Raw genomic sequence first — 23,733 nt, forward strand, 5'->3', positions numbered from 1 at the left:
CTCCAGTGAGTCTGCTTTAAACAGTCCCTCCATGTAGAAGGCATCCCAGAGAGTACTGGATTTCTGCAGCCAGGGTGTTGGTCATTTTCCTCCTCTTGAGTCAAATGAACGCCCCTGAATTTAAGCTGCCTGAGATATGATAACTTTTTGGAAGCAGCTGGAACTTGTCAAAGTTTGAGATGAAAACTAGAATACCTCAAATGAAGAAATGCCTTGGTGGAGGCACAATTTGCCATATATTCTGTCTGATAGAACATTCCTAAAAATAATGAGGTTTCTACCCAAAGTTATATATGTAGGTCAGAAAGGAATCCAGCTTTCATGGCCACACCTCCTAAAGAAGTCCACAAAGATCAAAAGTGTTTATTTGATGTCATAGTTTGCTTGTGAGAGGTTCCCTCACATGCAATGACAAATGTGGCCTATCAAGTCCACATTTTCCTTTTCATTCCATCCCTCTTTTTATCACAAGTCTCTTTCAGATGACAAAATAAACATGTGAATTGTTCCACATCACTTACAAAAAATAAAATAAGTAGAATTCGTGCTTGAACCGAACAGAAGAACTGCAACCAGCCTTGCCTTTCCCCCTCATTTCAAAGTCCACAGTGAGCATCAATTAAATCCCTGTGAGGCAGTTTAATATTTATTTAATCATGTTCTCCAAAGCATGAAGCATCCACAAATTCCTGTCTGAGTCAAGAGGAACTACCTAACGCTGTGCTCCACTGGAAATGGGCACGCTGAGGCACACAAGTGGCAGGCACACCACCCAAAGCTCATAGCAAGTTAACTGGAGACCTTCTGGCCATTCACCACTTCTAATCACTACACACACCTTCTTTCACTCCTTCATGAGCACGTGCTGTCATCTATCACATATTGAGACCTGACCCTGTGAAAACCCTCCGTGTGTAGCTGTGTACACCTCAGGTGAGATGTCAGCCCCACTGAGGCAATGGTGGGATTAGTCCTGGCTTCAGTGACACAAGTTTACTTACTGAGAGTAGTCGCTGGGATGACTCCTACTAAGAAAAAAACAGAAAAAAGAAAAACAGACAAGCACATAGGAATTTTCTTACAGCTAAAATTTTCAGGAAGGTGAAATTCAATTACATGATCTGGCTACATCCTTTTTACTCTTCTAGGTAGCATCAGTTTCTTCAGAGATCTTTTTAGATTATATAAGCCAATATAAAACCTTACTCTTGCTAAAAAGAAAAAAGAATAATGAGGCCATCAAATTGCCATCTGTCTTTCCCTTGGGGCAAAAGTTAATTTTGTGGTTATTTTAATGATGAAGCAACATTATGATCTTTCAGTGCAAAATATTAAAACTCACAGTTAAGAACAGACACATTCCATCCTGATCCATGGAGCTGCTGTCAAGTGTGAAGTGAACAATGCACTGGGAACAAGGCTCATTAATAGTCTATTAATTCACTCCCTAAAATAATCATTTCTTTTGCCATTAGCAAAAATTTCTCTTTTCCCTTGACAGTTCAGCTAGTTTTTGCAAGTGGGATGCCTTTAAAGAATTTATCTCTATTTTATAAAAGCTCTATTGCTTTTACATTGCACCATTTGAACAACAACAAGCACTAATTATGCTCTTGGGCAGAGGGTGGCTTCAGCTGTAGGTTAATTTTGAACTTTTTGACATTTTAATGTACAGCCTGGCACACTGAACTACATCTGTGACATTACAAATGGAATTCTCACTGTCTCATAATTAATTTTGGTTTGATGATCCTTATAATATAATGGCAGCAGCATCACTACCCCAAAATGCCTTCTACCACAAATTTCTTAGCTATGGTAGTGAAAGGTAAGAAGAAAGAACATGCAAAGTGCCTTCAGAGAACAAAAAATAAACACATGGTTCAGTTCAAATATTTCTTTGATCGCTGTTGCATTTAAAAAGGTCCAGTGTAAACATGCAGCACTAATACAGAAGAATTCTGAGAAGCAAATACTTACCTTGAAACAGTGGGATTAGGATTTGTTAGGATTGTTTTGGCAAAGTCTCAAGGCTGTTGACATTAAGTGTCACAGATAAAGAAAGCTAAAACTAGGAACCGCCAATTCTCTTTGCTATAAGAGAAATAACACGCTGCAAATGGTTGCAGAGTAATGAACGGCTGCTATTAAGTGGAGCAATCCCCCTGGCAGCTCATTATGCTGGAAGGTTAAACAAATGTACTACTCCAATCCAGTTGCTTAACTCACCGAGCACAGCAGCACTGATAACACAGGCTACACATGCTTCCTATTCGTATTTTCCAGTTTCAGAACAGAATCCAAAGGATTTCCTTTCTGTTTTCACGAGTAAAAGAATCCAAATCTTCCTTCACAGTTTGTCTGAATAAACTGGAGCTGGCTTAAAGCAGAAGGAGGAAGAGATTGTACGGAGCAAGCAGCATCATGTTTTATTTATCTTTTTTTTTCAGGTCAGAGGAAAAAGGTTTTGTAAAACTAACATTCTGGGAAATGTACCTAATTGCATTTAACATGAACATATTTATGCTGTAAACATCTCAATTCTGTAAAGTAAAAAACATAATCTGTTTCTCCAGAAATTTGTAGCACACTAAATTCCAGGCTCTTATTATTTCCTTCATCACTAATTCCCCTATAATTAATAGTAATTAGGGCCCAAAAAATAGCAAGAACAAACCCACTTTGGTCCCAAGCTAAGACTTGAAGTTCTAGGGTTGGATATTAAATTATTATTACTTCAATCACTAAGTAATCACAACATGCTCTGTGCAATGCTGACAAAAAATAAAACCTCTACTCTCTCTGTCAACCTCTCTTCCACAAATTGCACGTTTTTAAAGAAAAAAGAAAACAAACAAACAAACCAAACACAGTAGTTCAGTTAAACTATTGCCACCGAGATGGAAGAGGTGTCATTAATAAAGCTTAGGACAAATGTGTTGGGGTAAAATACCCAAAAATGCCACCAACAGCAGACCAAACTCAATTGTTCTGTCTGACAATCCTGTAGTAACAGTGGCATTGGCATCTCAGAGACTAGAAATTCACGTGCATCAAGTCTGAACAGAGGCTGAGAGGTTCCACCACAAACTGTCACTATGTCAGTCCTGCATGAAATGCCAGCACTGCATATAACTGGCCTCTCAGAGTGCTCTGAAGATTGCTCCTTGGATGGTATGGAATATTCTAGGAATTCCCCATTTCAGGTGCTTTATGGTGTTTGAGACAAATGGAGCTCCTGAACTAAGAAGCTGGGACTTATTGCGAATCAAAAAGAATAATACAAAAATCAGCCTTATAGCACTCTACAAAATTTCCATGTGCTTACACTTTCAATACTATTTCTGGTCACCCTGTCTCAAAAATAATTTACAAAAACCACAAAGTATAGGGAAAATGGCCAAATATATAAAGGAACAAAGTATAGAATGGCTTTTATGAAAGAAAATCCTGACTCTAGAGAGGCAAGCGATCACTTTTCAGTTTCAAAAAGAAATTTTGAGAGTAAATTCAATGTAGACCTATCCAATACTGATATTATGAAGGCTGTGAATACAGAGTGATTATTCACTGGTTTTCCTAACACAAGAACTAGAAGGCATCTGCCTGAACTATCAGGAAACAGACTTAAAGTAAGCAAACAGAGGAACTTACACAATGCAAAACTCCGTTGTTGTAAAATGCTGCAGAGACCAATAGTATTAAAATGGACTCAAAAAATGGATTAGAAAAATTCACAGAGGGCAGGTCCATGAAGAGCTCCAAAACACAATTCTGTTGGTACAACCTTCAGGCCAGAAAGTCCCTAAAGTGCTGGTTTTCAGAAGATGGGATTGTTTATCATCAGCTTATATTTCTCTGTTTCTTACACCCTTTCCTAAGTATCTACTGATGGCTACAGCTATGAATGATCTGTGCAACTCTTCAGTAATAACTTACTAATACAGTGCATGATATATTCAGAGGTTCACTTTAAGCAGAAGGTGAACTAATAGCTCAAGGGAAGAGCTAAGGAACTCAGAGGAGCTCAAAAATTTCTAAGGAACATAACCAAACCTGAGTTTGCTAAATGCAAATTGCAAATGCCCAATCTACTCACAAGTAAGTAGTGTCCCAGAAGGCAGAACCACACCCAAGCTGGTTAGGTTTTTAGGATTAGTGGGGAGGGTATAGAATGTTCCACTACCCAGGACCCGACTCAACAGCTGGAAGATAAGGAATCCTCCCTCCCAGAAATAAAGGTCTTGCTCCAAACTACAGAAAGGGGTGCACTTATGGAGTCTGAAGAGGAGGGATGTCCAGCTGGCCCTGCAACAACACCAATGTTTGTTGCAGCAGTACCTGAGGCTCAAACTACAAATTTGTGCTATAGATGTACAGCAATTGTGTCATTTCTTTACAGCCTTTAGACCTCTTGCTCATCACAACCAGAAATGACAATTAGGTACACACAAACAAAACAGAGATTGTATTCCCTCTATTACTCCTGAAAACACAATTAGGCTCAAAATATCTTATTACTCTCTCCTCTGTTTCAGATTAGATGACCTCTCCAGTCCTGTGTTCAAATTAACAACTCAATATCATACTATGTAAAAGCAACAAGAGGACCATATCATTGCAGAAGGTTGGTAACCCCTTCCACAAAACTGTTAATCTAATTGAGTACTCATTCCTTCACACTGCAACATAGCAATTCAACAGCTTGTGTAAAACTTGTTTGCTAGAGCTTGGCACAATTCCCTGGAACTGAAGTGCAGGTATCACCGAAGCTATTCTGAAATTTGTTCTCTGTCTTGCTGGCATTCTTACTGGAGAGGTTGGATATTTGACAGGCGTAGAGATGGAACAACTCTACAGTCCAAAACAGAGGTCCTGGCTACATGATTGAAGTATACCGACAGGGGACCATGAAGAGAAAATTATATCCATTTTGCACATGGACAGAAAAATTTCTTTTCTAGTGTTGTGCTCTTAAAAGGTGCTAATCAAGCCCAAAATTATGCTAAGTGCAGTACTTATATCAAACAATAAATGGTCAAAGTATAGAAACATTTATTCTGCACAAAAAATTAATTCACAGAGAAAGAATAGTTAGAAGAATACACAGAAAGACAGAAAGGCTGACAAATATCACCATTAATGCTCCAAAACCAGTGAAACATATGAAAACACTCCCATTGACAATTGAAGTTACACGTTTAGAGGTTATATTATTCACATGCATACAGAGCAGGTAGGCACAGACAGGAATTTCTCTGAACTTCGAGACTGCAGTAGCCTTGGTGACAATATCTGTGTTTGACACCAGCTAGTAAACTGTATTTTGTACAATTGGAAAGCCAAAACTCTGCTGCACAATGAAGCCAGATTTAATTTCTGCCCTGATAGGTGGTGAAATGTAACACACAGGGACATTTTACAAATGTGCGAAGTGTTTCATCCTTGTTTTTCTACTTCTGCTTATCAATAATCAGTTTTAAATGTGAGGGAAAGAAAACAGTACTTATCAGAATAACTTGAACAGGTGCTCTTGGAACTCAAAAGCTGTCACATGGCACATGAGTGCCTCACACCACTAGTACTTTTTTGGAATTATCTGAATCATCTACTTATGATTTCCCTGTTTATTAGTAATGTGGTGATCCCAAACTATTATTAGCATCCACTCCATATTATTTCACACATAAATATAATCCTGTATCCAGATAATTTATCTAGTTAATCAGTCAATAATATCAAATGCATACCATAAACATGTTTCAAAGTTAATGCATAGATTTTTAATTGCATGCACAATCAAGCCTTGCCCCACTCCAAAACAAAGGAAACCAATGGACTAAAGAAAGTTTTTATTATTTTTTTTTTAACAGATCACTAAACAGTTAATTCAGGTACACACTGCCTTCTCTTTAATCAAAGGATCTCAGCAGACAGAATTACCTATTCCATTAGGAATGCTGCACTCAACTGAAGGCTGTCAGAGTTCAGCAGAACAGCAACATGAGGTCAAAAGTCCAACACCAATTATTCTCCAAAAGACAGAACACAGTTCTTCTTCAGGTAGCAAAAGGTTTATCTAGCCATTTTCTCTACCATATTTGTCAAGTGCAGTGTTTCAGACTTGTCCACATTCACTTTTTCCATGTCCTCCAAGAACTTGAGAGATATGAAATGTTCTGAATACAGGCCATATGAAAGTAAATGGTCAAACACCTATGCAGAAATTTTTGTCTGGAGAGGACTGTGAAAAATATTTAATCGGGTGAAACAGAGATGAGAATGAATAGATACATTCCCCTGTTCTTAAACAGGAACCAATCTCCCATTTAAACCTAGATTTAATCCAATTGTCAGCAAAAGCAGTCAGACATCTTTAAACAACATTCATGAAGATTATATCTCAAGGGTTTCCTTACTGTGCTGTTTCCCTTCATCATTTCTAATTCAGCATAGCCAGAGCTGTCAGTACATTACATCTTCATCCCAAACAGCTCATTAGAAGAAATAAATGCAAGGAAAGATGGGGTGCTGTAGCTGTTGAATGTTCTCATTTCTTGCAGAGGTACCAGAAAACTAGCCAAAAAAACCCAGACATCCCTGTGCTTTCTGAAAGCACAAGAGCACACACTTCCCAGCACCTCTAGAAAAAATTCTTTTCTTTTCCTCTAGGAATATCCTCCTCTTGCCACCTCAACTTCTGCAGCAGCAACTCAGCCCTTCTTCCTTTATTACTCTTTCTTTCCCATCAGACTATACCTCTCTCTCTCTTTCTCTCTCTCTCACACATCTACTTTCATTTTCTTCCCCCTTTCTGACTTTTCTTGTTTAAGGTGTTGGGAATAACCTTCTATTACAGGTCCAGAAGACAAAGGACAGCTTCTTTAACTTCTGAAAGTTACTTGGGTAGCATCACCATTCACTTTCACAAATAAATTTGAGGACATGTCTACATTACACGAAAAGTATTAGCTCAGGTTCATGGTCTTACTCAGGTCCTAAATACACATCTTCAGTTTTTACAGTCAGATCCTAAAGTAAAGGTAGCCATATCCTAGAAAATCCACATAGCTTTCCTCAGTCCTGTGTTGTATCCTCAGAGGTTCACATGTGAAAGTTCAGAGCCAAAGACCATCATCTCAGAATCTTGTGACACCATCAGCCTGATCCAGAAATTCCATCACATTTACAGGATTAAGTGAGAAATTGCAGATTTCTTTGTGGCTTTCAAATTTGATTTGCATGCTGCTTTCAGGCCCTCAATAATCATTACCTTTCCATGTCTCTACAACTCCCAAGGGGATCTCCAACAATTCTCTGAGTGGGTATTGCATCATAAATATGTTGAGTTAACAAAGTTACATACTAAAGAAGGAAAAATAATTTCCTTTTTGAGGCTGGTAAGGAAAGACAAGTACTTCCACAATATTCCACACACAAATTCCAAGAGAAAATATCCATGAAAGACTTCTACATGGAATGCAAGACAAGCCATGCACAGAAGTAACAAACAGATTTGAGCAACCAGAACATAATGTGCTGTTTGGTGTGTTCTAAACAAACTGTACAGAGAAGTAAAAGGCAGATTCTCTGTTTCAAATGCACAGGTGATACCCAGAGCCAGCAAGGATCTACTGATAAGGATTAGCCCTCCTAGTTTTGTTCATGCTGCTTCTTCAATAGTCAGGGCCTCACAGCTGGTGGAAGGATGAAAGCCTGGCTCTATTATGTACTAAAATATTCTAGAGATACATAAACTATGATATTTCTGCTTATATACAAACAAAAAGAAGAAGTACAATGGAATTACATCCCTTTCAGACAACACACCTTCAGTAATAACTAGTGTTGTTACTTCCAGGGTAACTATTTTGCAGGGTGTTTCTCAGGCCTGATTCCATCAGCATCTCTGACTTTTTTATTTCCCTCCAAATTAACTGCTGCTACTATGCTAGTTAGCAAGTCCTAATAGTTAAATCCCTAGAGATACAGGCTGGACAGAATTTAAGCAGTGAAGAAAGAGAGGTTCTATTTATTTACCAGTTCATGCTTAACAATCATGTCAGCCAGATCTAAACACTATCAGCTTATAAAAGATTTGCTAATTCTGGCTACAGCCCAGTGTGTAGGCACCTTCACAGGGAGATGCACACAAGGTTAGGCTGTGAATGTCTTCCATGTTGTTGACTTCTACTGTATTTTAATTTTTTCCACCTGATTGCGAACTCCAATGCCCAATTATATTCAATATTATCAAATAATGTTTTCTCTTTTTAAATTTTGTTTTTTAAAAAAAGTTCTTTATACCTTTCTGACTGGATGGAAAGCTGATTGCTGGAGTGTGCTTGCAGGGGAGAGACTGCTGACACTGGCTTCTTCATCTAGTGACTGTGACAGGGAGGGACTATCACTTTTGTCAAGAGAAATGGCAGGCTTCTGGGCATCAGGTTCTGTGGAGCTCTCAGAGACCTACAAATCACAATTAAGATTTGGTGCTTTCAACATAGAAAGAAAAGTGGCAATAAATTTAGACCAATTCACAGCATACACATTATGACAAGCCCGAACAGACTCTACAACAACAGAGATGTTTGAAGTAACCGTAAGTAGAAAATGAATAGAGAAAGATTTCTCTCAAACATTAACAAATTATTAAAAAAAGAAAAAAAAGAAGAGTTGAAATGGAGAATGAGACTACTGCAGTCCTGCAGTTTCCTGTTTACTATGAAGTAAGGAGGAATGATGGTGCTTTTATTCTCCCATATGCTGCTCAACATGATTATTTAGAGTTTCAGACCTTTGGGATCCAGGTTCTTCATGCAGCACTTTACAGAAAATTTTGGCCCAATCTGCATGAGGCATAAAGCCTCTGCTGCATACATAGACAAGACAACAATAGAAAGTTCAAACAAATACAAGAAACGTCAAAAGTGTCTCCCATTTCTGAGCTTACACTGACTAAACACAATAGGAAAGAATTTTTAGAGAACTTACGTGTGCTTCATCCTGGCTTTGTTGCTGCACTGGGGCTGGCTGCCTTACTATGTAGTTGATTTGACCAACTATGGTCTGTTGAACGTGCTGAGGTGGCTTGGCTTGGTTCAGCTGCAAGCTGGACTGTCCCTGGGCCTGAAGAAGAAGTTCCAGATCCTTTTTCATCTCTTCCAGTTCAAACTGGTGGTGCATGATGTCCAGGCTCTGTTGGATGACTTGCTTGTGGGTGCTCTCACTCTGACCCAATGGTGGTGATGGCAGAGGCAGCTGCTGCTGTTGTGGGGGTGGCTGCAGCGAGTGGTTGGATTTTATCTTCTGGAGGTGACCAAGTTGCGCTTGCCCAGCCGATGCCTGCAGAGAAGCCTGTGTGCGGAATGGCTGTGGGTGGCTCGGGTGAACTTGCTGAGCCTCATGGGACACAACAGCATAACCCAGGGGTGCAGTTTGCTGCAGCTGCTGGGGTGGTAAGTGCTTCCCCATCCTCCCAGATGCATTCTCCGTCTCGGACCGCGACTGCTGTTCCAGCCCTGACTGCGTCAGCTTCACGGGCTGGGGGGCTCCCCTTGGCTCTTTGTCATGTTGCTGCTGCAGGCTGTACTGCAGAGGGAAGTGCTGCTGATGCATTTCGGGAGGCTGTCGAAAATTTTTATGGTGGTTTATGTCCTGGTAAGAAGACTGAGCTTTGTTTGGGTGTGGAATGCTGAGGCAGTGTGAGCAACACACAGGTGCAGAACACTGAACTGTGGGTGGAAATGGATGTGCCTGGCTATTCACAGGCTCCAGCTGTGGTGCTGATGAATGGTGCCCATGATACAAAGAGGTTTGTAACCCTTGAACATTTCCACATAGTAGCATATCTGAGTGAGAAATGTGTCCACCTTCCATTGTGAAACCTCCTGGAAAAACCGACAAATTTACTCTCTCCTATGGTCTTGACAAATTTACACAATAAAAATTGGAGACAAGGAAATGACCATCATTCACATTTCATATATAAAAGATACTAAAATATCCTGTCTAAACAGTCTGCCAACATACATTCAAGACAAATTTTTCATCATTTTTCAGTGGTTTCAAAGCATAGCAAACTCCCACCGATGTCAGTGGAACTCCTGGTTGAATTACACAGCAAACACTTTGAAAAATTGACCTTAACTTATTTTACCTTAAATGATGGATATGGCTCATACTTTCACTTTTTACTAAAGGATGAGCTTATCCTCGTCCATAAACACAGGTACAAAAGACAGCTTCCAGGGTAGAAAGTGACAAAAATAAAAGAGATTGATATTGCATAGGTGAGACTCATAAAAGCTAGAAATAGAAGTGACCTATGAAATGATCTTGTCCATGCTTTTAGTCAAGAGAAGATTACTCCCTGCAACACTTTTGATAGTGTTTTACCCCATTTAGTTTTTAATATGTTAAAATGGGAAGAGAACTGATCTTTTAGATCACTGATCAGTCTACTGAACTGAATTTACTGTAAAAACCCACAGCAGTTGGGAAACAAAGTCACAGAATCTACATCTGTTATATAAATAACACTGTAATTATTATATAGTCAGTGTCCTAAAGTCATCTCTGTGCCCATTAATTGTGTCTCAAGACTGCTCAGGTCCCTTGGCCACTAAGATACTAAAAGAATCTGACACCTAAATGATGTCTTTTAACAGGTGAATTGATATAACTGAGGAAAACAGCTCAGCTACATTAGCTTTTCTTCAGGATATGACAAGAGTTTCAAAACTGGATGTCAAAACAAAAAAAGGAGAGCCCTTTCTGGAAAGTACTGTATTGTCTATATCTGTGTAGTCTAGCTTTGGGCACTTGTCTAGTATATTTTTCTTACCCATATTGGATAGTTGTTTAGTCCAGTAGGAGGGATCCCAGGTGAATTTGATCTTCAGAGGAGGGCCTATGTCTGTGTTACAGTTTGTCTCTAATAAACGCTGGATCTGAAATACAATCTGGTGACAAATCAAAGGATGATGCTTTTATTCACAATTATAAGATCATGAAAAATGTATTCCTTGAGAAACATGAAGTCCTCAAAACAGTTCTCACAATTACTGCCAAATAAGTATTGCTCTTACCAGTTCTTTACTGAAGAGAAATGGGATGCTGCTTTTACTGCACACGGCCCAGCTGATGAAGTTCTGAACATGTTCTACCTGTCTGCCTAAAAGCACAATGCCTTGCAGTTGTTGCTCCAATTTCTGCTTCCTTTCGCTGGTGATCTTCTGTTAATAATGGGAATCAGTAGAAGACAGCTGTCAATTCTTCAGACACCCATAGTGCATACAATCACTGGCACTGCGTTATGCATTATTTCCAGCAATACTGTTGCTTAGGTTCTTTTTAAACCACCAATCATAAAAAGAAAGAAAATCCTACTCAGGAGATATGTCTGAATTTGGGAAGAGCAATGACTTCCCCAGGAGCAAACAAGCATGCACCAGTTCCTTGGAACAGTCTTCCAGTCTCCATGATTTAGGGACCACAAAAACAGAGCCTACGTTATCAGCCTCAGTGTAGTCTTCTATTAATTTGTCTAATTGCTTTTGAACCCATGCACAGCATATAGCAACTTGGAGTTTCACACTTATTCACCATTTATGTGAAGAACAACCTGCCCTTGTCTGAGTTGAACCTCGCACCTGCCAATTCCATCCACTGCCCCCACAGTGCACTTCAACTGAGCACTGCAAGTGCATGCACAGTTCAGCTGTGGTTATAGATAACTCAGACAAACACTGAAATGTTGTCGAAATACATGAACACTGAATTTACTTAATGCTTAAAAAAGATAAAAATGATAACATAAATTTCTCTTTTTTGCAAAGCTACTTAGCTGAGTAACCACATTTGAATAAAATTACGTAAGTTCCAAGGTAGCCAGCCCATGCTGAGTGCCTTGTCTTTCCTGTACCTGCTAAAATGACCCAAGAATAACCAAGAACTGGAAACTCTGATCAGCAATTTTTGTGCTCAGCACATTTCAAAATAAAATCATATATATATTTCAACTGGACATCCAAAAATTGAAGAGTCAAAACTACTGGGTCTGTTGCAGAAAGCTGACAAAAGAATCATTTTTGAAACAGGATATTAATTGTGATGCTACTGGGCTTCTACAAGTTAGACATTAAAACCAGAAGCTGGTTTGTTTTGTAGGTACTCAAAAGGTGCACACATATTCTCTGTAAATGCATTAGAAAATCTGGTTGACTCATGATAAGCAAACATTTTGTCACTTCACCCTGAATCTTTGTCAACCATTGATTCTAAATAAAATTCTGCAGGAAAAAAAAAAGAAAAGAAATATTTGAAAATATAAACAAAGGGGCAATAGCTCTCACAGCCTATATTCTTTCCACTGGCACTGGGGTTAAATTTAATTTAGTTTAATTTCCCAAGGTATCAAATAAACTAGCCTTACTTACTTCAAGTTGTTCAAGAAGGATGTTTGTTCGTTTATCGATTTCATTCATCAGAACCATCTTGGCCATTTTTATTTGGTTTTCTACTTTTTTGTACAAATGTTTTACTTCAAGCAACCTACGGATAAGAGATACACATCCCTGAATGAGTCAACTGATATGTCATTTATTCACAGCTCAGCAGTTATTTGTTACAAGAACTGATCTAACTGTTGATGGAAATCCAATGCAAGTTGTATCATTTCCCATTAGTTCTCTCACTCTTCTCTTTAAACATAGAATTATAAAATGTTTTGGGTTGGAAGAGAACTTCAGAGGTCTTCTAGTTCAAACCTCCTGCAATGAGCAGGGACATCTTCAACTAGATTAGGTTGCTGAAAGCCCCATCCAACCCAGCCTTGAATGTTTCCAGGAGTAGGGCATCCGCTACCCCCCTGGGCAACACATTCCAATGTTTTACCACCTTCATCATAAAACTGTTCCTCCTTCTATCTAGTCTAAGTCTACTTTCTTTCAGTTCAAAACCATCACCCCTTGTCCTGTTGCAAGAGGTCCTACTGAAAAGTCTGTCCCCATTATTTTTAGAAACTACTTCTAAGTATTGAAAGGCCACAGTAAGGTCTCCATGAAGCTTTCCCTCCTCCAGGCTGAACAACCCCAGTTCTCTCAGCACATCCTCATAGGTATTCCATTTGTCTGATCATCTTTATGGCATTTCTCTGGAACTGCTCTAACAGGTACACATGTTTCTGGTGCTGAGGACTCCAGAGCTGGATGCAGTACTCCAGGTGAGATCTCACCAGCATGGAGTAGAGGGACAGAATCACCTCCCTCGACCTGCTGGCAACACTGCTCTTGATGCAGCCCAGGATACAACTGGTTTTCTGGGCTGGAAGCCAACATTGCCAGTGAATGTCCAGCTTTTCATCCACCAGTACTCCCAAGTCCTTCTTCAGGGTTGTCCTCAATCTCTTCATGCCCCAACCTCTCTTGATACCAGGGGTTGCACTGACCCAGGCGCAGTACATTGCACTTGCCCATGTTCAACCTCAGGAGGTTCACAGGGGCCCACTTGAGTTTGTGCAGGTCCCTCCAGATGGCATCTCATCCTTCAGGCATGTCAACTGCACCACTCAGCTTGGAGTCAGCTGCAAACTTGCTGAGGGTGCACTTGATCCCACTGTCTCTATCATTGATGAAGATATTAGACAGTACTGGTCCCAGTCTGACCCCTGAGGGACACTAGTTGTCTCCAGTCTCCATCTGGACATTGAACCTTGACCACTGCTCTCTGGACATGACATGCTTATGCTGATTGATTCACGCAAACATCATGCCAAGAACAGTCTTAAGTTCTTTGTCAACAAATACACACAGAATACATCCAAAAAACTTCCACTTTATACTAGAGTATAAACAGTACAAATAGATTTGTACTCTTTGAAGGTGTTTGAAATGGTTTCATTAATGCCAAAGAGAGATCCAACAGCTACTGACTGCATAACCAGTAGCTGAAATCCAGTTCACATAATTAAATATTTTCATTTTTTTATTAGTCTTGACTGCATTGCAGCTTGTTTTCAGGTTTCTTTAAGAAATAAGGTATTTTAAAAATTATCTTTATTCCTAATATTTTCAAATTCTAGTTCAGAACCAGATTATACAAAAAAAAAATCTTATCTCTGAAGTCAGCTGTCACATGCCTTATAAAGACTACGGAATCATGTATTACAATACCATGACTTGTCAGCACCACTCGAACACAAATTTGATATTTTTAATCTTCCTATTATTTTCTATCCTCCAAGAAAAAAATATAGCAGCTGCACTTAATTCTGTTAACCTACATTTAGTGAAAATAATATTTTTGCATATCACCCACTTTCATGGGAAAAAATAATGCATAGCAATTACCTGTCTTCAATCTGTTTAGCTGAAACCTGAATCCCACTTTTTTTCTCTTCCACTTTGGTTACAACATTTTCCAGAATAACTCTCTGGTTTTGCAGAGCTTCCTCAAGATGTCTGAACCTGTAAAAGAAGGGGAAATTCTCGCACTATGTTTTTCCATGTTCATAAATAAACAACCTATCAGTCAATGAGTTTAGGGGACCAGCTGCCTTAATACCTGTCTGGATGTGATACCCTGCTTCTTTTCTACTACAGGTGCTCTCTGTGGCAGCTGAACCTTATCAAACCTCATACAGGCAGGCTCATGTCACAAAACATGTCCCTGTCTATAAACAATTCCTTACAGGGCTCACACACTTCCACAGGCAAGCAGCAGGTCTCGTACAGTCATGAAGTCCCTGGTAGAGGCAAACACTAAGTATTTGAACCATGCTCAGAATAGAGTTCAACTTGTGCCTTTGAGCACAGTCATGAGGAACTCTCTGCATACACAGCACCTGGGCAGACAGTACAGCTGGGAAGGTACACACTGCTGAGAGGAGCAGGGAGTGCCCCTGTGAGGGCAGTGAGCCACATGCTACACCACCTGGGCATAAGACAACTGAGCTGAGTTTGCTGTGGCTTGTAAGTTCAGACCAGCCTGCAGCATCAGCTGACAGGAAACACAGATGAAAAGTCTTAGATATCAATTAGCTCCAGTTTTAGCCTTGATTATGATTAAGCAATGAGCGTGTGGTACCTGTGTTCCTTATGCTCTGCCAGAAGGCAGCTGCGGCAGGTCAGGGTGTCGCAGGTCTCACAAAACAGCCTGAGTGGCTCTTGAGTGTGCACTGGACAAAATAAGGAAAACTCGCTTGCTTCATCTTCAGTTGCTGAGGGAAATAAATAAAACAATGGCGTCATTGACAAGGACTACTGTTAGGGTTCAGAAAAAGAGTAACCAAACTCACAATTGTATGGAAAGTCTTGATATTTTTAAGAGGCGCAGAACTGGAACCATCCGATTATATGAAGCAGGGATTGTTTATATTTTTTCCTGGCCTTATATGTCCTACAAACTGAGCACATCAGAGGGGGTCAGAAAAAGAGGCATCAAAACAAATTCATATTGTCCTCCAAATTCTCATGAATTTTAAGTATCTCTCATGATTTGGTGCACTTGCCTCACAACTTTGAATGCCCTGATCTGGTAAACCAATCAACAAAACTGGACTGTAAAATGTAGAATAGCAAACATATTACATAAACCTGCAGTCACAGCAGAAGCAAGGAAACCTTTTGTTCTTAAAAAGTCGTATGAGCAATTGTTTCTCAAATTTGTGTTTGGTCCAATGCAGTTTATAAAGTTCAGCAGCTAGGGCTAATATCAGGCCGTAAAATCCATTTTTAAAAGGATTTTCTAAAGAGTAGTGTGATGAAGAGTAAGAATGGACAGTGGATATGCAAAGTGGAAGCATTGCTTCTGTACAATCTATTCTTGCCCTCTTTCCTGAAGGGTAGAATTGTTTCAGAAAGAAGGAACACTGTCACGAATGCCAGGAAAAAAAAAAAAAAAAAAAGAAAGAAAAGAAAAGCTAAACTATGGCAAAACAAACTCTGAAACTAGATATTCACAAGTACATCTACATTAACAGTTAAGGCCAAAGCTCTTTTCTTGGACCCAAAAAGCACAGATTCCAGAGCCTAATTTTATTAACCAATGTAAGGACAGGCCATCACCATTACTGGTGAAAAATATTGTTTTCTCAAAATGAACAGAAAGCACAAGCTCGGGTACAGTGACAGATTTATCCAGGTCAGTGTTCAAATCCTGTGTCCACAGAACCAAAGTTATTAGTACATTGGAATACATACAGGGACAACAAGAAAAATCACATGATTGCATCCTCAGAGTACTCCAACAAAGACACTATCCCATTATTGCTTATCAACACGTGAGAAATTAAATAAGCAATCATTATTAGATAACAAATACTGATAAAAACTTTAAATTATACAAAAATATTTATTATTTATATATCATTTGCTCATAGATCATCCTCTCATCCTGTAGCAAAATGGAGCCTTTTATGGAATCAAGCTTTTGAAGTGATAATATTGCAATAACAAACAGCATACAACAAGCTATACTGACTCAGTCACTTCAAATTGGAAGAAGTGACAGAGAAGCCACAGCAGAGAAGCAGAAAGGCTAAGAAAATCTGATGGCTGACAATGAGAACGAAAATAGGGAGAAAATCTGTGCCACGCTCTAAAACAACATATCAAATTGCCTAGTTTTTAGATTGCTATCTACTCTAAATATTTCTAAGAAGGTTGATTTATTTCCTCCAGTTCAATTGACTTTCCTTCCGCCTTCTTAACAATGTGCAAGAAGATAATTTGTGGTAGATTAGGCTGAGATTTTATGTAACAGCATTACATGGTTTACGTTGTTATGAATTATTTACTGCAGTATCATGCTTGATTCTTCAGGGAAGTTTGTTGGTTTATATAATTATTAAATCAAATGCTAACAGATAGCATTATTAAAAGAGGAAATTAGATTAGATTTTTTTTATTCTTCTCCAATACTTTCTTCTAGCAAGGTATAAACTGAACTCACCTTCACAGCAATATTTTTTTCCTGATTATATTGCAAACAAGTACTTTTGTATTAAAATCTGCAGCTGCCTGTGCAAATAATACGCAGCAAGCAGGTTTTATAACCAATATGTAGCCAATGCGGATGTCAAAGATCATCTTTTCCTCCCTTATAGGGTCAGATTTTACATCTTAAAAGGAAAACAAAAAGACCATAATAACTATCTCAAGATTCATGGGTTGGAAAAACCTCTGGAAGTATTCAGCATCTACAAAGCATACAAGCTGTTTTTCTGAAAACTCAAGATCAAATTATCCATATTAAACTGCAGCTTATAATGAGATGCTGTCTTTCAGGTCTGTGTATAATGAAGCCTAGTCACAATTTTATATAATGATTTCTCCATTTTTCTCTCTGTAAAGAGTTCTTTACCCACGGTGATTGTAATCATCCAAGAGAAATCAGTGGGATTTTTTTAGTACCATGTCAGATTTAAGAGACAGGCAGATTCCAAATGCAAACTAAGGATAAAATCAGTGTTATCTAATTACAACACAGACCCACATCCTCTGCCACTAGTAATCCCCTGACTCAATTGGTATGTCAGTGAGAACTGCCACTGAGCTGTGGTATTCTTGACCTACTTTACTTTACACTCAGAGCAACACTCTTCAGTTTAAAAATAAGTTTAATACTTAGAAATCAGGTGCTAAACAAGAGCAAAAGCCTGTTTTTTTCTAGAAACATATACCTTGACCACAACTATCCATGTTAGTTTCTTGATAAGAACCTCATTTGATGAAAAGGGAAAGCTCAGTTGCCCTAAATTCCGATAATTCATCATTTGAGTCACCATTTTCTACAGCCTATATTTTCTTTATCTCAGGTGTATCTCTTGAATAATTAACAGAAACTTTTCAATCTCTCTTCCTCTAACCAGTTCATGTCAACTTTGGAAAAGCAATCTCATCTTAGCTAATACAGTTCTCCCTCCACTTGCATAAATCGCAATGGCTCAAACTTTGATTTTGTAGGTTCATGCTTAACCTTGAGAGACTGAAAGAAAAGGATAGTATAGCAAAGAGAAAATTATTCAATTTGTGCACTAGCCTGTAAATAGCTGAGATGTCAGTACCAGATCATTTACCCCTAACACAGTTTTGACAAAAGGATTGTTTCTTCTCAGTTGCAAAGTACAGATTTCCATATAACAAGGAAAGAGTCTGTACTAATACCTAATGTTATTTGAGAAAGCTGGGACTAAGGGAGTTTCTGGTTTTGTGACTTTAAGCAGTTCAAGAATTCTGAAGAACTTTGAACTTAACTAATTTAACTTATTCCTAGTGTTAATACAGAGCCCTCCAGTGAAATGCTCATTCTTCAGAGATTATTCCTCCAAGACTGCTGCTTGATCTGTCACAAAGCTTTGGCTCATGATGCCAGCATCTAGTTCTCCAGTGCTCATCAAATTCATTCCAGAAGCAGATTTCAAAATTTTGACGTCTTGTGGTCACAGACCCAGAAACTTTTCAGGGCTTTTTTTGGTTTGGTTTTGGTTTTTTTTGCTTTGGGTTTTGTTTTTTTTGTTTTTTTTTTGGAGGGGGTTTTTTGTTTTCAGTTTTTTCCTAACTCTCGGGAAACACAGATAACATGAAAAAGCAGAAAAGTTTCCCGGGGAAGCCAGGTTCCTCTAGTTCTGTCACTCAAGGAAGAAATGGTTTATCAAAATTAATAGAAATAGGGAGGATTAGTGAGGGGTTTTTCCTACTTTACTTCATTTCAGACCCAGGATATCTTACACTTTTCAGATGACAAAAGAAGGTCTGGCCCTTGTAAAGCAAATTGCAAAAGACAGAACAGTTTAAAGGTGCAAAATCTCTCAATTGTTGCAAGGGCTTACAAAGAAGGTGACTTGTTCAGAAGCACCATACACAGACTGAAGATGGCAATTGAATCTCAAAGCAGAGCGTGGTTTATCTCCAGAAGCCAAAAAAAAACCCAAACCAACAGTCTGAGTTCAAGTATTTGCTTTCTTTGAAGTATTCTCAGGGGATATCTGTCCTAAATAAATAAAATATATAATAATAATAATGCACAGATTACATTCCAAATAATTTTTTGTATTAACTAGCCTATACATGCACTACCAATCCCCTTGTTCATGGTTTTTTTTCAGCATATAGAATTTAGCACTAACCTAAAATTCTTTCTCATCTTATGTGTTTGCATCTTTTTATTTATATAGCACACACAAACCCACAACTAAGTCACACATATATTTTCTTACCAGTATTTGTCAACAATATGAGTTAGTAATCTTAGTTAAAGTGAAATGAAATTATAAACAGTTGGAGCCTCAAAACCACAGTCCTTATCTTGTCATCAATTCAAGAAGAAAAACATATTGTCCATCCAATCAGGGCATTTGAGAGGGGACTGGGGGACTTCAGTTTATATTATTCTCTAGAAAAAGACCCAAAAAACATTTAAATATAATCTGTGCTTTTTTATTATTACCATTCTTACAGATTTTTTTTTTGGTTACACCCTATTTGGCAAAGGCATATCATGTCTCAAGTGCCTCAAACTCTGTTTGATGTGACCACCCAGTGCTTAAAAGGACTCCATCTATGGCAAGTATAAAGTAAAAACTTCCCCAAGAAAAATCCTAAAGAAAAAAATTAAATAAAAAGTATAACTACTTTGCTATATTTATTCCTTTGTCTGTCCTTCATCTTCCTTATGAAGAAGGAAAGTGCAGAACAAACTCTCTAGCACAAATAAATTCATACCTTAGCAAAGCGTAAACTTAAATCACTGTATAAAATTGAAAAATTCTTATTTCAGGTTACAAATTGCTTACATAAGTTTAGGTTAGGATACTTCACAGTAGATTTCTGGTATATGAGTAAAGAAAATAAGCAGCAGTAATAGGAGATGGTAATGCTTTCTGTGGATCATCGCCGCATAGGGATGAGACATATTTGCCAGCGGGCTTTATTTATGCTTGCTCATGGTAAAATACACTCAGGACATATGCTTTTCCCTCCAGGCTTAGAAAAGGAACATCCTGTGGTGATCACAGCCTTTTGCTGTCTGTGACTCCCTCGTACACCTTGCCCACGTGCACAGGAATTGCTTTAGCATAGTTTTCTGAATGAAATTACACAAAGGAGGACAGAAATACTAAAAGGCAACTAAAGCCTGTTGCTCTTGTAGCCTTCCTCACTCCGCATACTGGAAAGGCATGTGGAGAAGATCATACCTGTGAAACACAAATATCCAAACTTTTTCTAATTCTATGGAATGCTGATTGTGGCAATAGCCTTAAAGTTGGAGAAAAATCACGTAATCTCTCATTGACAGGTACATAACCTTCTGAGTCACGCAGCCAGGGCATGGTGTCTGTGGCACAGAGCCTGCAACTACTCCTTTTTCAACTGAATAACTGACATGAGAAGAAATGAAATTTCTGTGTGTGTTCAGTACCTGTGCAGCCTTTCAGGGATACAGACAGGAAGCGGTCTCCAGTTTCCTTGCCATGCCTGTGCTCCTCTGTACAAGAGCTGCACAGCCACTTATTGCATCTGGTACAGAGACTGTGAGCAGGTCTCTTCTCTTTACACATGGAGCAGCTCTAAAAACAAAAAGTGCAATTACATACAAGGGTAACAAATTAACTGTACAAACTTATTTTTAGTAGACCATGATTCAGACTGGTAAGCTTAATGTTTTCTGTTCTCACAGTAATGCAATTCAAGTTATCTTAAGAGTCTGGTTATGGTATAAAAGGGAGAAGAATAAAATTAAGACTTGAAGCTTTCAAATAAAATTGGTTGTCTTTCTGTGCTTTAGCACAATCAAACATTATTATGGCATGATGCAACAATTATTCAGCAAAATTCTAGGCTCCATGTTACACATGAAGTCAGAAGAAATAATCATAATGACTTGTTTCTTGTGAACTGAAAAAGCAATGAAACTATGAAATAAGACTTGTTTGATTTAAGTTAAGGAGGGTTAGGTTAAAAGTCACTTTGAAAATGAGAGGCATGCTCTATCCCTTTCTGTTAGTGCTGTAGTACTTACTGATGGCTTTAACATGTCAAATGAGTGTACATGTTACTTTTACATATTTCTATATATATATATTTACATAGATAGACACAGATATTTTCTACCTCAGAAAAGATAGTCTAGGTTGCCCAGTAAATATGTGGAATGTTAGAAAGTCCATCAAAAAGTTTTTTAACCACCATTTCCTTTGTAATCATAGCATTATGCAGAAGCATTTTACCACAACATGCATTAATTTGTTTGTCACTAATTATTTATTAAGGAACTAAAAAAAAGTTGGTTATTTCTGCTTTTGTGTATATGAAAGTAAATTGGAGCTATGTCAGCAGAGCTACTCTAAATCTATACTGCTTTATTTAAAATTAGAGCTTACTCTATTTGCTTTAATATTGTACAAACCACTCTTATCAACTCATTGTTCAAGAGTTTCTAAATATTCACAATTTTTTTCTAACAGATTGGGCAATTCTTGACAATAAGACAACAAAGCAAAATTTCAAATGTGTTTAATTGTCTAGAGAGGGAACTGTCTGTGCAAGCCATTCTGCTATTTTAGCCATTTGCTTATCAACATTTTTTTTCCAAAAGGTACATGTCATAATTTAAACCAAAAAAGCCTAATAAAACTTACATAACCAAAATGCAAAGCTATTTATGCTTGGGAGCAAAGCTGGTTATATAAAAAGAAGTGTCTAATTTAAAATGTAGGCCCATCAAGGGCCAGCTTAGGGATCAGGTCAAAAGTTGAGTGATGCTCTTCCTTCTCTGCAATAACCAAAACTGCTTAAACACAGGTTTACCTGTAACAGTTCAGCTGTCAGTCTGACTAGAATTTATGTTGACACTGTTCTGTGTTAACATTACTTTTAAATTGTAGAGTGTTTCCAGAGTTACATTATTTATGACATGGAAATGGGCTTTTGGGCAAGAGATTCTGAATTGCATACTTTTTGAAACTCCTGCTGCTGGCATATAGCACATTCTATCATTCATGCTTCACTGTCTCACACACTGAGAGACATCTTGCTTCCCTGACAGATTCCCATTTGAACATATTAGGTAAATTAAGAGAATGATGGCAGTTCAGCTGTCTCAGTTAGATGACCTGGTGCTTCTCCTTTTGATGTCACCAATGGTGAAACTATGGTTTTAATTTGGGGACTGATGGTAGTGGTTAAAGACAGTAAGCAAGCAAGCTACATGACTTGACTGTTAATAAAAAGGAAGTAAGCCAAAAACTATGAGGAAGGTTCACAATTTGCTCTGGGGTACTCATATGCTCCAGTGAGAAATATGCTTTACTGAACAGCTCTTAGGGCTCCTAAGGGATTACAGAAAAGAAAAACCTTCTTTTAAAGATGGTTTGAAAAAAAATAATCTAGTGCTTTTGAAGACATTAGATATTCTCATTTGATTTCCTTTCTACACAAATTCTCATTGAAAAGTAAATGATGCGAGTCACAGTAATTAAGAAATCCCAGTATAGTAAGTGCATTTTAAACATTCAGCAATATCTCATGAATTTGCTTCTTCTCTTTGAAGAGTGTATGCGAATAGACCCCTTCATGCTTTAGATCAAGTTATGTGGCACTCTACAAGCAACTTATACCTGAGAATGTCAACACACTTTGCTTGCATTGACTTTATTTCCCCAGAACATTTCATGGATTAGGTTACACATTATTTACTTTTTAACAATAGAAAAAATGAAACACAGAAATGACTGACAGGGAAGAAGTGCATCCCCTCTAGAACTTTTTCCAGTCATGTCACTGGCTCAATTTAAAGAGGTCTCAAGCCTTCTGCACAGGACAGAACTGATCTACAAATTGTTGCTGCCTCTACAGAGGTTAAGTGCGGTGGAAAGACATATCCTCTTTCCTACATTAAGGAAAAAGTGTTCACCTCCACCCAAAGTCCCTGAAACTGAATATCCAATACAGCTATCTAGCTTCCTTAGGAATCAAAAGTGCAAAAGAGACAGACTGAGGCCCAAGAGATGCAGAAGGTGAAGTCCTGTATCCCCGCTCCTTTGTTACTCTTCCCTTGCTTTGGACCCCATTTTGTATAAAGCAGCCAGCAGACTACAGAATAATTTTGACAAGTTTTCACCTCTTTTAACTCCCAGCTATAGGTAATACTATCACATTCTGAAATCAATCTTGCTCATGTTTTGTAACACAGGGGGAAGAGACACACCTTCTTCTGTCCTTTGTCCCTCCTGTCAACCCAAAGTAGTGGCAACTACAAAACTGCGAGAATAGTCCTGCCTGTTAACTGGGTATTTAACAGAAGTGAAATCCATCTATGTACAGTATCAATACAAGGCCAAGGTAGTAATCCTCTTTGTCTTCTGATTACCCTTTGAATCCATTCCCCAATGGGAAAATGCAATGTGATGTGACTTTTTTATCATTAAAACAGACAATCAGAAAATTATAATTGCCCACACCATCTAATGGGTAATATTGTTGTAACCACTCAGTCAACAATCTGCTGCTGCGGCCAGCAGACCAAGGAGGCAATCCTCCCCCACTGTTCAGCCCTAGGGAGGCCACATCCAGAGTACTGTGTTCAGTTCTGATCTCCACAGCTCAAAGAAACAAGAAGCTACTAGAGAGAGTCCAGTGGAGACCACAAAGATGATGAGGGGTCTTGAGCATCTCTCCTATGAGGGGAGACTGTGGGAACTGGGCATGAGAAGACTGAGATGGGACCCCATTA

At 38.5% G+C, this 23,733-nt stretch overlaps 1 protein-coding gene across 1 annotated transcript in view; it reads right to left on the reverse strand.

Annotated features, from left to right (window-relative positions):
* Window positions 1–23,733, reverse strand: part of TRIM66 (tripartite motif containing 66) — a 51,296-nt gene that overhangs the window by 16,076 nt on the left and 11,487 nt on the right. The window contains exons 3-10 of the mRNA XM_051803936.1: window positions 20,422–20,569; window positions 15,088–15,220; window positions 14,352–14,468; window positions 12,441–12,555; window positions 11,091–11,237; window positions 10,847–10,964; window positions 8,995–9,890; window positions 8,308–8,469 (exon numbers count right to left, since the gene is read on the reverse strand). Coding sequence (XP_051659896.1) covers window positions 8,308–8,469; window positions 8,995–9,890; window positions 10,847–10,964; window positions 11,091–11,237; window positions 12,441–12,555; window positions 14,352–14,468; window positions 15,088–15,220; window positions 20,422–20,569 — 1,836 coding nt within the window. The remainder of the gene's footprint in view (window positions 1–8,307; window positions 8,470–8,994; window positions 9,891–10,846; window positions 10,965–11,090; window positions 11,238–12,440; window positions 12,556–14,351; window positions 14,469–15,087; window positions 15,221–20,421; window positions 20,570–23,733) is intronic.

The sequence above is a fragment of the Manacus candei genome, unplaced genomic scaffold, assembly GCF_025592945.1.
Source record: "Manacus candei isolate 608988 ecotype Guabito, Panama unplaced genomic scaffold, ASM2559294v1 h1tg000060l, whole genome shotgun sequence".
NCBI lineage: Eukaryota > Metazoa > Chordata > Aves > Passeriformes > Pipridae > Manacus > Manacus candei.